The 12405-nt window shown below is 42.9% G+C and overlaps 1 protein-coding gene and 1 long non-coding RNA gene across 3 annotated transcripts; one reads left to right on the forward strand and one right to left on the reverse strand.

Annotated features, from left to right (window-relative positions):
* Nucleotides 1–888: 888 nt before the first annotated feature.
* Nucleotides 889–6275, forward strand: LOC146200553 (uncharacterized). Of its 2 annotated transcripts, XR_014705259.1 has the most exons (4): nt 889–914; nt 1769–1854; nt 2088–2153; nt 5886–6275. It is a non-coding gene; the product is annotated as an uncharacterized LOC146200553 (long non-coding RNA). The 2 variants fall into 2 exon arrangements; XR_014705258.1 differs by lacking the exon at nt 889–914 and having other exon boundaries at nt 1643–1854.
* Nucleotides 6276–8193: 1918 nt separating this feature from the next.
* LOC146200554 (uncharacterized) lies at nt 8194–11975 on the reverse strand. Its single transcript, XM_084595561.1, has 3 exons — nt 11490–11975; nt 8834–9035; nt 8194–8458 (listed from the first exon to the last, which is right to left on the reverse strand). The coding sequence occupies exons 1-3, from the start codon at nt 11531–11533 to the stop codon at nt 8393–8395; spliced, it is 312 nt and encodes a 103-aa protein (XP_084451687.1). The 5' UTR covers nt 11534–11975; the 3' UTR covers nt 8194–8392.
* Between the last annotated feature and the right edge of the window lie 430 nt (nt 11976–12405).

Genomic DNA, 12405 nt, shown 5'->3' on the forward strand with positions numbered 1-12405 from the left:
TGCCCTCCTCCGCAGATAATGCAGACCGGGTCGCAGACTTCTTCTTTCAGGTGTTGGTTGCCGCAGTACGGGCACCGTTGTTGCGGTGGCTCCGGACATACGTCTCTTCTGTGGCCGACTCTTCTGCAGTTTGTGCACGCCTCTACTTTGGGAATGAAGGGGTAAACTGGGTACAAGACTCCGAAGTAGACGATGCTATCTGGGAGTTCGTCCGCGTCGAAGTGAAGCAGGAGGGACTTTGATGTTCTTCCCATGGTGCGTGCTTGAACGATGTCAGGGTTTCTTTTTCGGAATTCGGTCATCATTTCTTGGTGCGTTTCGCCATCGTAAACCCTATAGATAATAGAGAGATTTAGCTTACCGGAGACGTATTACGTCTCCCGGAGACGTACAGACGTAGACGTATGGGACGCCTACTGCGCATGCGTGAAAACTGCCGATACGTACAGGCGCTGGAGACGTACTCCGGAGACGTATGCCGCGTGACGTCCAGCTTGCCGTAATCTCGCGAGATCTCACGAGATTTCAGCAGCCATGGAGCCAAGCCGCCAAGCTAAGCCAAGCGCCGATGGGATGGTGCTACGAGTGCTTGTAGAGTGCTGCTGTGCGCAACGGGCCACATAGTTCTCCCGTTTTCACATTGGCGTCATCAAATGCTGTAATACCCTTGCCCCGGCCGTGCCAAGAAAACATCATGCGCAAGCGTTTCAGTGCGGCGGACGACCAGCAAGTAGCTCGAGATCGACCATCCTGTACATACACTGTACAGCGCAGGGAGAAGGCGCCGTCGAAAGAAGTTGCAACGATTTCTAGGGATCCGCCGACGGCGAACGAGCGCTCGCTCCGCTGCGCAATGAAAGCGTTCGCAAAGGCCTTTGCAACCCATCCAGCGTCAGAAAAAAAAAATGATTCTGGTAAGTCACTACCCACTACCTTCTCTGTTCAGACGATCGGACTGGACAGCGGACTGTCCGAGCGGAACAATTAGTTATCATATGTGACGAAAACGGCACTTTCGAGTAGCTCGGAATGGCAATGACTCGGCGCCTGCCGATCGCGTGCGCTCCGAGTAGGAGTGGTGGTGGATGATGCTTTCCCACGATACATACGGCCCGCCCGTCTGAACACCGCCTAGTCGATTGCTGGAGAATAGCAGCGCAAAGTAAAAAGCCACTTACGTTGTGCGAATTAGATACATGATATTTCAGCATTTTTGCTAAACATGGTTCGAGTTGCATAATATAATACACGTCGTGTAGCTGCTTTTCTTTACATGTGCATGTAAATGTGCACAGCCACCAGGAGCCACAATAAATGAAAATTGTTTGCAAGATGGTTTACTTTATCTTCTCAGACAATTAATTGTCTGGCACCATTAGCTAACAGCACATGCTGAATGCAGTGCCAAAGCCAAATAGTGCAAGAGGTCATTTAATTTTTTTTTGCTCCAAGCTTATGAACTTGTGTCCCTGTGTCAGCACGTGAAATGAAGCATTTTATGCTCTTGGACAAAACATTCAGGCACTGGAAGTCTTATTAGCATTTACAAGTCGCAGAGGCTGAACTGGTTTGCTCATTGTGTTATAAAAACACCTGAAAATCAAAAATGATCCTTGTTAAGGACCATTGCATTGAATGAAGGCAAGTGTCTGCGTCGTGGCACTTTTCTAGTGTCCTGGCGCAACTTTCAGCTGCACAATTAGATCCTGTATTATGTTGGCAAGTTAATTACCAATCATCTGTGTCTCATATGGTTATTCCCTTTCAGATGAAAATGAGCCTGCAAGTGCCTGAATGACATGGTGCCCAGAGAGACTCATGATGATGAAAGCAATCATGACAACTCCCGGAATAGTAAGCGACAACACTTCTTATATTACTTTCTTCAATGTTCTTGTTGAACACGTTACAGCTATTTACAAAGCACTGCAATGTTCAGTCTTGATTCTCTTACTGCTGTGTACAAAGTGTAGCCAGAGTGCTAAAGTAAGCTCGTGCATGTTGTTATGCACCGGAAAACAGCCCAAGATCTCATGGCTGCAGAAATAATTATTTCTTTCATTTGTTTGCTTGCTTCCATGGCACAGCCACAAGTCTGCACAGTGTGGAGCCGCTGCCGTCAACACCAAGCCTGCAGTCAGTGCCCTTGAGGGGTGAGGACATATTTACGTTATTTTGAGCAGCACCAATTTGTAAAAAGTTTTATTTATCTCAATGCCTTAACAACTTACTATAGTTTAAAACTCAAGACTGCTTAGTACAACTGCACTAGAACCTAGTTGTTAGCTTTTGCATTCATGCCAAAACTATGCATGGACCAGCAGCAGCAACAGTGCATTATACAAAATGCAATGGTCTATGAAAGCAGCGATAAATGAAATAAATGAGTAGGAAAACAAATTATTCACAAATTTTCATGTTCATGGTGCACACTCACGAGACCATCGCAATGCTTTGTGTATTGTTATGCTTGTCTCAGACTGTTTTGAACCTACACTCCATTTGGTGGCATGACTGAGTCTTCGGTTTGAGAGAAGAATGACGTTTCGAAGATGAGAGAACAAAAACAATGAAATTTGATTGCACTTCTGCAGACTTATGTACATACTTCAAAGGTCTTAACAGCAAAAGGTCAAAAGCAAGTTCATAGCAATGATAGACTATTGAGCCTCTTGCCCAGGGCCAGTATTGTTTTTTTTTTACTCCACAAGAAACCTTTAAACAATCAATCCAGCCCTCTCACAGAACTTTGGCCAATAAAACACGGCACATCTCTTCGGGTCAATCAGCCAGTCAATCAAACAGTATTGGTAAGCAATGTTCCTGCAGTCATACCTTGGGAACAGGCGAGGAGACATAGAAACTTCCTTTTTCACTTTGATAGCATTGCAATAGTCTAACAAGGAGTCTGTCTGCCAGAAAAACACAGGGCATGTCTGATGTCACATACAGCGGATCAAAACAGCATCTGTAGAACTCAACTCCTAATGGATCAGTGTAATGGTTTTATGGCCATGTCCCTTCTCCCAAACAGCCACCGTATCTTCCTGTGCGGTGTGGCCTCAGGCACCCCTCTCCAGAATGTATTCATCATCGGGCAAAGCGTGGGAAGTTCCCACATGCTTTTTCTTTTTGCGGCTTCACACTTTTGTGTGATGTTTGCCTGGACGCGTGATGCATTTCCAGCTCTTAGGTCATTGCAGCATGCTGCTGTGCATGTGCATAATCAACGCAAAAGCTCAGAAGTAATATTTTATAGAGACATTTCTACCGCAATTACCCATTTGGTGAATTTTATTTATCCTCAAGAAAAGGATGGCAAAATTATATTATTGTTTACTCCACCCTCCACTGTGGTCTTAATGCATTGGTTGATGTGAAAAAATGATTCAATTTGTTTTCAATGTGCATCAGAAGGAGTGTTCACTGACATAAAATAACATCAAATACCATGGAAAATCTTTTGCATATGCCAGCAACAGGCAAGTCCCAGTATAGATTGCTGTTGAACGTGACACTTAGTATTCTCTGCGAGCCTACAATTGTAATGTTCCGGCTCTCATTGCTGACAGCACGATTAAAAAAAATTTTTTTTTTCTGGGAAAATAATCAGCGTTGTCTTTGAACAATTTATATTAAGTTTGTTTGATTGAAACCACAACAATAATGTTAACAGGAAGGCTTTGCTTTGCTTTGTCAACGTGTCTGCATCAGTGCCCGTCATAATAGAACAGTCATCTGCATGTGGTGGTGGCAAAACTAATAAATATCCAACAGGTGCAAGATAGGTGTCAACTTATCCGCAAAGATGACGGCCTGGAGTCCTTGGACATGGGCGACGTCAGCTAGTCGGATTAGACCTAGCAGAATTTCAGGGCGTGAGCTCGACAGTAGTTTCCCAAAATTATTTTTTGTCTCTCGATTTATATTTTAGATTTCTGGACACGCCCATATCATATGTACCAGATCCACCCTATATATGTACGACAAATTTAATGGATATGTCGATGTGGGCAATGTCTTTGATGAACACTTTCAACAACAGTGGCCAAAGCAGGCTTCCTTGTGAAACACTGTTAGTGACTGTTAGATCGTTCAAATGGTGATTACTCAGGCATGCTATTTGTGTTTATTCTCCTCTCCTTCGGGGCAAGTGCCAAGGGATATACCCTACAACCTGTGTGCAGTTCTGTTCACAACTATATAATCACACCAGGTAGATTGCTACAATGAGAATTCACTGCCTTTTCTTTTCCTTTCTTTTTTTTCATGAAATTCTAGTTTAAGATTCGTAATTATCAAAATACCCAATTGCTTGTCCATGGACCTTTTGTACTTGCTATATACCATGGCCTATTCCCCGCCGTGGGTATGTGCCATTACCACTAAAGACAGTCATCAATGGGTCTGATACATAGGTCAGGGGTGGAAGCAGGCTCAAGCATTTTGGAGCAGCTTTGGGAGCAGCGAGAGTTTTGGAGCAGCTTTGGAGCAATGAGACAAGAGTTTTGGAGCAGGTTCCTAAGGTCAAATGCCTCTGATAATTGTAGTAATTGTTTTTCTCTTTCTGACAGAAAAAGATGAGCTCTTCCTTTTTATGCAAGTTCAATGCCTCTCCAACTTCGCACTCATTTCTGACAAGACAACGGCCACCAACTTGAAACAGACTAGCCAGCAAACAAAATGCTTGCTGGTGTGCTTTATAACTGAACACCTAGTGTGACCTTGTGACCTAACACATTTGCCTATTCTGACTTGACAGATTCAAATGTCAAGTTTACCACTTCAATGCACTCAAGCAATGCCACTAATTTGGAGCTCAGATTAATGGACATGACATTTCTGCTCTCTATCTTGTGCATATCCTTTTTTGATCCTATGCCTGTGCTGATAAATTCCTGAGCAGTGGTCAGTAGTGCCTTCAGGAAATGTAGATGGCACTGAAGGGTAGCCTTTTCATCCTTCAGCATTTTTACTTCACTACCTCCTTCCAATAGTTTTATCATTCTTTGCTTGAGCAATGCTGGGGCTCATTTTTTAAATCTTGGCAATAGGCCCTGTATGGCTTTCCAACACTCTTGAGACGCTTCCTAGTGAGTGACATCTTTGGAGTACCAACCCATAACGATTCAAGTATGATTTTGTCTGCCGTAGGCCCGACAAGCTTGTTACTGAAAAAGAGGCTCGATAGGTGCCTGCTTGTTCTTAGACCACAACCATTAGAATAACTCATGTGGTTTTTCCAGTCGGACAAGTTTCCTTCCCAACGACTCACGGTAGTTTGCGCCTATCTGCTTCGCTTGCTGCTCTTGCTTCTCCCTCCACCGGTGATCCAAAGGCTGAGAGGAGGTGCTACGTCACATGCACAGTGCATTTTTTTTGCAATTATCTCCAATCGCCAGTGACTCATATTAAATTTACTTGCAAACAAATATTTATTATGCCACATGCTTCCTTCCCTTACAAAAGTTTCGTTTGTATTAAGCCCAGTGCTAGATGCGTTATATCTTTGCCACTTGTGCAAAGACATTGTTTGCGTGTTGCACTAAATTTGATGGTAGAACATTTAAACAGCCAATTTGGAGCAGTTTTGGAGCAATATTGCATTTTGGAGCAGGATAGAGCAGGAAAAGCAGTTTGGGAGCAGAATGGAGCAAATGGAGTGGCAATTCAACCCCTGATAGGTGCATTCACAAGAGGAGACTGCTGCACTTCTGTGCCATGATATAGGGGTATGCCATATGCCCAGACATTTCATGAATAATCATGTGCGTAGTTATTCACTGCAATACCAGCTGGAGAGCAATATTAAACAACCTCCAGCTTTCTCATAACAGCTTTAATTTTACAGTAATTTCTGTGAACACTGCACCTTTTCATTCCAGGAAGGTAGAAGAATACAACACGGATGTTTTATGCAGCACATGGTGACGAACACTGCCCCGTGTGAAGATGGACATGTGGAGATCAGCTGGTGAAATCTTGGCAATCAGTTGACAAGATGCTGATTGCGCTGATGAAAGAATGAAAGTTATTTATGTTGGCACTATATCACATTGCAGATAGCACCAGTTTATTTTCTCCAAAACTCTCTCGACCATGTTCACTTTGCCAAATAAATCCCAAATACATTTTTGCAACACAAATGCTGTCGGTGTGTTTCTGTTCTTGCATTTTATGGTGCATAAGTAGCTAAGGCTACAGTTTTGCAAATACAGGTCCAAAATTATCTGCAAAGGGCATTACACTAATTTTAAATTGCATATTTTAAGAAATATTTGCATTGTGAGAATTGTAAACATATGCAATGACTCAAAAAAAAAAATATGTGCGCAACCTCTCTCAAGTGAGCCTCAGCTACAACGTTGAAAACACTGTTAGTGGCCTGTGGTCACCACTTCACAAAAAGAAATTCAAAATGTCCCGTCACATAGTGGTAATTGCTAAAAACATATCATAGGTCAGTGTTTCTCAAATAAGGGCTCACGAAGTGATTTTCAGGATCCACGAAACCCACAGCTGCAAAAAAAAAAATAAAGATATGAGTGATAGCTTTGGCCTGACTAGACACAGTTTTGCAGGGTTAAAATCTAGGAGATTCAAAGGCGACATTAGTTTATGAAAAAAAAAGAAAAGAGTGCGGAAACAGAGGGAGAGTGCATCTGCGGCATTCGTTGATGCCAACGTTGGTAAAACTCGAGCTCTGGCTGCACTACTGGATGGGGCTACAATGCAAAGCGTCTCGGGCATGACAACATGACAGCTCAATGAGAGTACAATTAATTCAGTAGTGTACAGAAAACTGAATAATGACTCTAGCAGCACATGCGATCAATAATTATATGAGCTGTGAATTAGCGGCATGAAGTGAAAAACCATAAAATGGCATCATCACTTTTTGCATCTGGTAGCACAGGTTCTCACTGAAGCCGTCAGACGGCCTGACGAAGACAAGCTGTGGTGGTTCGCCGCCTCGTTCGCCAAAGCAGATGGCACTTCACACATACAGACACTTTTATAACTCAGATGCCACCTTTCCTTAATCTAGACAATACACAAATGCATACACAACCGTTCGGGTGAAACACTAGAGACGGCCCACGCGGCACAACTCATGTAGAGTGTTCAGACTGGTGGTCTAGTGCATATTTGCGGTCACAAGCATCTCGTGCCACTAACAGTTCGAAGTCAGCGTTGGGAACAAGTGAAGCCGTTGGTCCGGAGCACAGCTGTCAGGTGTCCACCGGTAGACGGTCACGCAGTCAAAGGAGCATGGGAGACAATGCCGAACCAAAGTCATCGCGTCCTTTCAGTTCGCCAAGTAGCGAGATGGTAAACCGAAACTGTCATATCGCTGCACACAACACTCGGGCAAAAACCCCTGCATTTGAACACGAACACTATCACACGCCACCCTAAATGCCACCACGCACACAATACGTCATGTTGAACACTGTGAGACGAGAACAACGAGAAAGTAGTCATGCACTGCTGCAATCAATCGAGATAAATATTGCTGCATCTCGCATAAAAAAAAAATTCATAAAGCTGCATCTCGGCATAACAGCGTCAACAAATGAACAGCATAAATCTTTGGGTAGCATTGTTGCATGCAGTGATGCTCATCTTGGAAATGGAGTAACTGTTCTAGAAAACACGGACAACAGAAACGGAAGTGGACATGGACGTACACAGGCTCACAACTGTATTTTACTAACCGAAAGAGGACATATATACAGCAAGCAAAAGTATAGCGTTGAGCAAGCGGTTTTGTGCACTTTATATATGTAATCGTTACTTAGTAAAATCCAGTTGTGAGTCTGCAAGCCTCCTGTCCACTTGTTTCTGATGTCCAAGTTTCCTAGGTCACTTACCCTATTTACAAGATATGCACCACTGCATGCTGCAATTATTGCTGTAAGGAATACAGAGATGAATTTTGCAACTGTTGACAAATGCCTCAACTGTGAAGGTCACTGCTTGCCATGCTTGTCCATATTTTACTGAGAAAGGCAGCCTAAAAAAAAAAATGTTCCAAATTTTTTGACCGCAGGACATAGGCCGACACTTATGTCTGAAAAGGCACAAGGTATTGACCAACTGAGGCAGACACAAGACAAAGTAGATAGACACATGACAGCTGTACAAAGATGTTCGGTAGTTCATTGCGCAACTTTATACATGCGTGCGCCCTACCTGTTACCATCTCAAAGTTTGGTTCTTGAAATAGTCAATAAAAGCAAAATCCCATGCTACGCTGCCAAACCCCCCTCTACAGCTTTCCTAACACTGCTAATTGCCTTGTTGAAGGCAACATGATGAGGTTGCAGTATGGCACCTCCAAACAGCTTGTAGAGTAGAGGCCATCGGGGGTAGGCTGCATCACTATAGATCACATATTTATGACCCATGGTGATCTTCTGCAGGTTCTCAAAGTGCACCGTCTCCTTGAGGATCCCTAAAAGATAGCAAGAATTAAAAATATAACCAATGCAGGTCTACACAGGTGCCTCTTCTTTTTGTATAATGAGATGTAATTACAGTTGCAAGTTTTTAGATACAATTTTTTTCCTACAAATTTATAAAATGCCACATGCTAACACAATCTTGCATCACATACTTAAATGCCACGTTTCTTTACAGATGAAATGCTGTTTTTCATGAGGTGGGTCATTGAGTACCCTTTCCCAAAAACCAACTCAAAAAATATAAAAGTACTTGTGGAATTTTCGCAGCAGAGATGTTAGGCTTTAATTTGGAAATGCACTCCCCTGAATATGAAAAACATATTACAGCTAGTTACTGCAATGAAGACATGACTGAACAGGCTTACCTGCATCGTGACGTCTGCCTTTAAATGGCCCACTGGCAGACTATGGCATTGGTACACATTAGTGCCTGATATTTCTGCACAGGCTCCACTTGTGCCCAGAGAAGTCCTCCTTCTGAGCCACAGACGGTCGACAAATTCGCCTTGCTGTGCCATGATGAAACCCCAGCAGTTGAGCATGGGGGCCTTCCTTTGCATGCACCGCCTGAGGAGGAAAAATTGGAGCGGCTGCAAGCAACGATCGCTTATAGAGTCCCTATAAAGTGGTCATGAGAAAATAATCTTTCAGTGTGCACCTTCTTTACTGTGCCGTAGCATAATACTTATTGCATTGCTTTTGGAAGAGTTCACTAGTGTTACTTCGTACAGGCCCATCAATTTTAAGGTGAAAATCTTTAATGGCTCATACTGTCGGCATTCGTTTGTTTGGTCACACTATAGCTGTCAATCAAATGACGTCATGATGATGCCATCAGAAAAAATTAAAATCCTGTTTCCGCTGGGAGCCGAACCTCTATTCCTCGCATCCCCATCCGAGCGCTTTAGCCAACTGTGCAACGTTCGGGATCTTGAAACACACATCCAAAATCTCCTTGTCTACTGTAAGGATGATAGTAGCGATGACATTAGCAATGATAATGACGGTGCATTTAATTCATAATGATGAGAGCAAATGTGATGCACCGAGTGCACCAGCAACGCTTAGATTTTCACATTTCTGCAATGTAGATTCCGCAGTGCTCCCGGATTTTTTCAACACTATCACCGACACTTGATTTTTTTTTTTCAAAGCAAGCGAAATTCAGAAACCTACACTAGGTTATTTTCTTTTTTTTTTTTTTTTGTAATTGAAAGATCATATATACATCTCACTTTTGCAAACAGTTTGAGACAGTAAGGATGTAAATAAAGACCAGGAATTTCACAGAAATCATGTGCCAAATCAAAAATGAGCCAGATTCTGCTGATGTGCAGATGGAAATGAGCCAAATCTATTTTATTCTTGAAAGCTTTCTTTCTCAGCTTTAGCATGATAGGGTGGACTACTGCGAGCGTAAATTCAATTATTGCTTCTCCATAGCTACTTCCTTATCACTGTCTAGGATACGAAGAGATCACAGGAAAATCTGAAGCCAGAAGATAAGAAACTGGGAACATAGGCCTGCAGCAGACGAAGCAGTTTGTGCATAAAGCTAGCAAAATAACTTATAAAAGACTACATTCAGTTTAGCCTGTTGGCAGCGGCTTTCTGCATTTAGCAACATAAGCAAATAGCCGAAACTGGCAAGAAACGACAATATTTGCCGCTGTCTTGTCGCTTTGCATCCTATGTGCATCTACCATTCCCCGGCAATACAATGGTGCACTGAATTAAAATAGCTCTTCATTAAACACATTCCAACTAATTTCTACCAATAGAAAATAGCCTCACATCTTTGCTTGAAGCAGAAGCCCACTAAGCATTTATTTGCTCCCTTTAGAGCAAATCAGTGCTGCTGATTGTGTGACAATGAATATTACAACTCTTCATCAGCTGTGTTCACAGTATGATCATTTACAGGTATTATTTTCACAAAGAGACTAGAAACGACTCTGAAAAAAATTTCCTTCAGTCGAAGTAGGGTCAAATATAGATTTTCATATCGATAAGGGCCAAATCCAAAATTGCTTACATTGTTTAAATTATTGCATAAAATTTTATGAAATTTCTGTGTTGAGTATTTCTAATACATGAAGCAAATTAAAAAATAACTTGTGCTGATAACAACCTTTTGCGTATTTCTCAGTTTGTGTTTCCGTGGACTTCCCTAATTTAATAAAAAAAAATATTGACTTGTAAGTGTGCTAGTGTTTATGTTGATGACCTTGTGCTGTGCTAGTGATAAAATTGAAAAGCAGCATACCACTGGTTGCATTCGGGACGTTAAACAGTTTCACTAAATTCGATGTCGACAAGAGAGCACCTTCCCAAAGCTCTACAACCGAGTTGGAGAGCAGGGTATATATATATATGCCTTTGCACAAGTGTGCCTAAGTTAACTGACGTAAAAAAAAAAAAAAAAAAAAAAAAGGATCAATGATTACAGCAGACGTTCGGTGACTGGGCACGAGTCAACTGCAATCGTTAATGTATATTATGTTTTACAGTAGCCAAAACTGCTCGCCTGCTAGAAACGACACAACGTCGTTACGCGCCAGAGAGCATTGGTGCCTTTCGACTACAAAATGGTAGGGTTTTGACGTAGTTATATCGAGTAGAAGGCTCGGTAGCGTTTATGCACACATGGAAGCTGATGGGGATGATGTGCAATGAGTAGCGCGAGAGTGCGTAGCAGTGTGCACGCGGGATGATACGACATCCCGCCCCGCTTCTCACAAGGAATTTATCGCTTTAAATGCGCTCCGGCCTTTTTTTTTTTTTTTTTTTAATTTGAAAGCGCTATAAGCGGTCGCACAAGTGTTAGACTGTTTTGATAAGCTCTGAACCTCAGGATTAGCGCTAATTCGCATTCAAAGATGACTACTGAAACGCCACAGCCAGTCAGCTTTGCTTTACATGTTTCGGCGGGCATATTTATTTGACACAGAAAGCACTGCTATCAATAATTTGGCTTGTAACCGTCAAGCCACCACAGCTACCACACCATGCGCTACTTACCTCGGAGAATCGCTGAAGAGCTTGCAGATCAAGCCACTTGTCATATCGTAGAGTAGATGACCGAAGTAAAAATCGAGCTGTGCCAAGGTGCCTCGGAGCCGGAGACCCTGACACGCTGCGCACTGATGACCTCATTTGGAATTAGGAGGGCTAACTGCAGCTCTCCGAAATCCTCTTTCTAGAATCTAAAAATCCTGTTGAACACTATGTTGTTGTTGGCGCCGATGTTGAAGGGTACCACGCTCACGTAAGTTCCTTCGAGGCTTTGGAATATCGCGCTCCCGTTGAAATCAATGCATGTCTTCAAATTCATCCCATGATAGGGTGCTCAAAAAAGCTGCCTGTCGTGAAGGGTGAAGGATGCTGTCGGCATGATGTAACGTAACGTGGGCAGGTTGCACCGATAGCACGAGCAAATTCTAGCACACGACCGAACACCAGCAAACACGAGCAGATGTTTCCTTCCTCCATGCGAGCACCAAAACAAACGGATTTAATGCAACTAGGCTTGGATTGTTCAGGCTTGCTGCAGGTGGCAAAGTGGTTAAAAGTGAGCTCAAATTAATAATTATTCGAAACACAGCTAACACATCAACATGCTGACTTCGGGGGATCTGCATGTGACATTTTTGTGACATTATTTGAAGCATTTATTAGAAATAGCTTCTATCTTTTTTTATTGGATAGCCATCATCATCATCTGCATGTACGTCTAGCGATACGTCTTACGTATGGGCGATACGTACAGCTAAAACGTGTTTTGCCCGGTGTCAGCCGAATACGTCTACATCAATTTGCACGCATGCGCAGTAGGCGTCCGATACGTCTACGTCTGTACGTCTCCGGGAGACGTAATACGTCTCCGGTAAGCTAAATCTCTCTAATGCCTTGCAGGGCCCTGTCCGGAGGGGCGATG

The sequence above is a fragment of the Amblyomma maculatum genome, chromosome 2 (genome assembly GCF_055883805.1).
Source record: "Amblyomma maculatum isolate TAMU_Amacu chromosome 2, ASM5588380v1, whole genome shotgun sequence".
Taxonomy (NCBI): Eukaryota; Metazoa; Arthropoda; class Arachnida; order Ixodida; family Ixodidae; genus Amblyomma; species Amblyomma maculatum.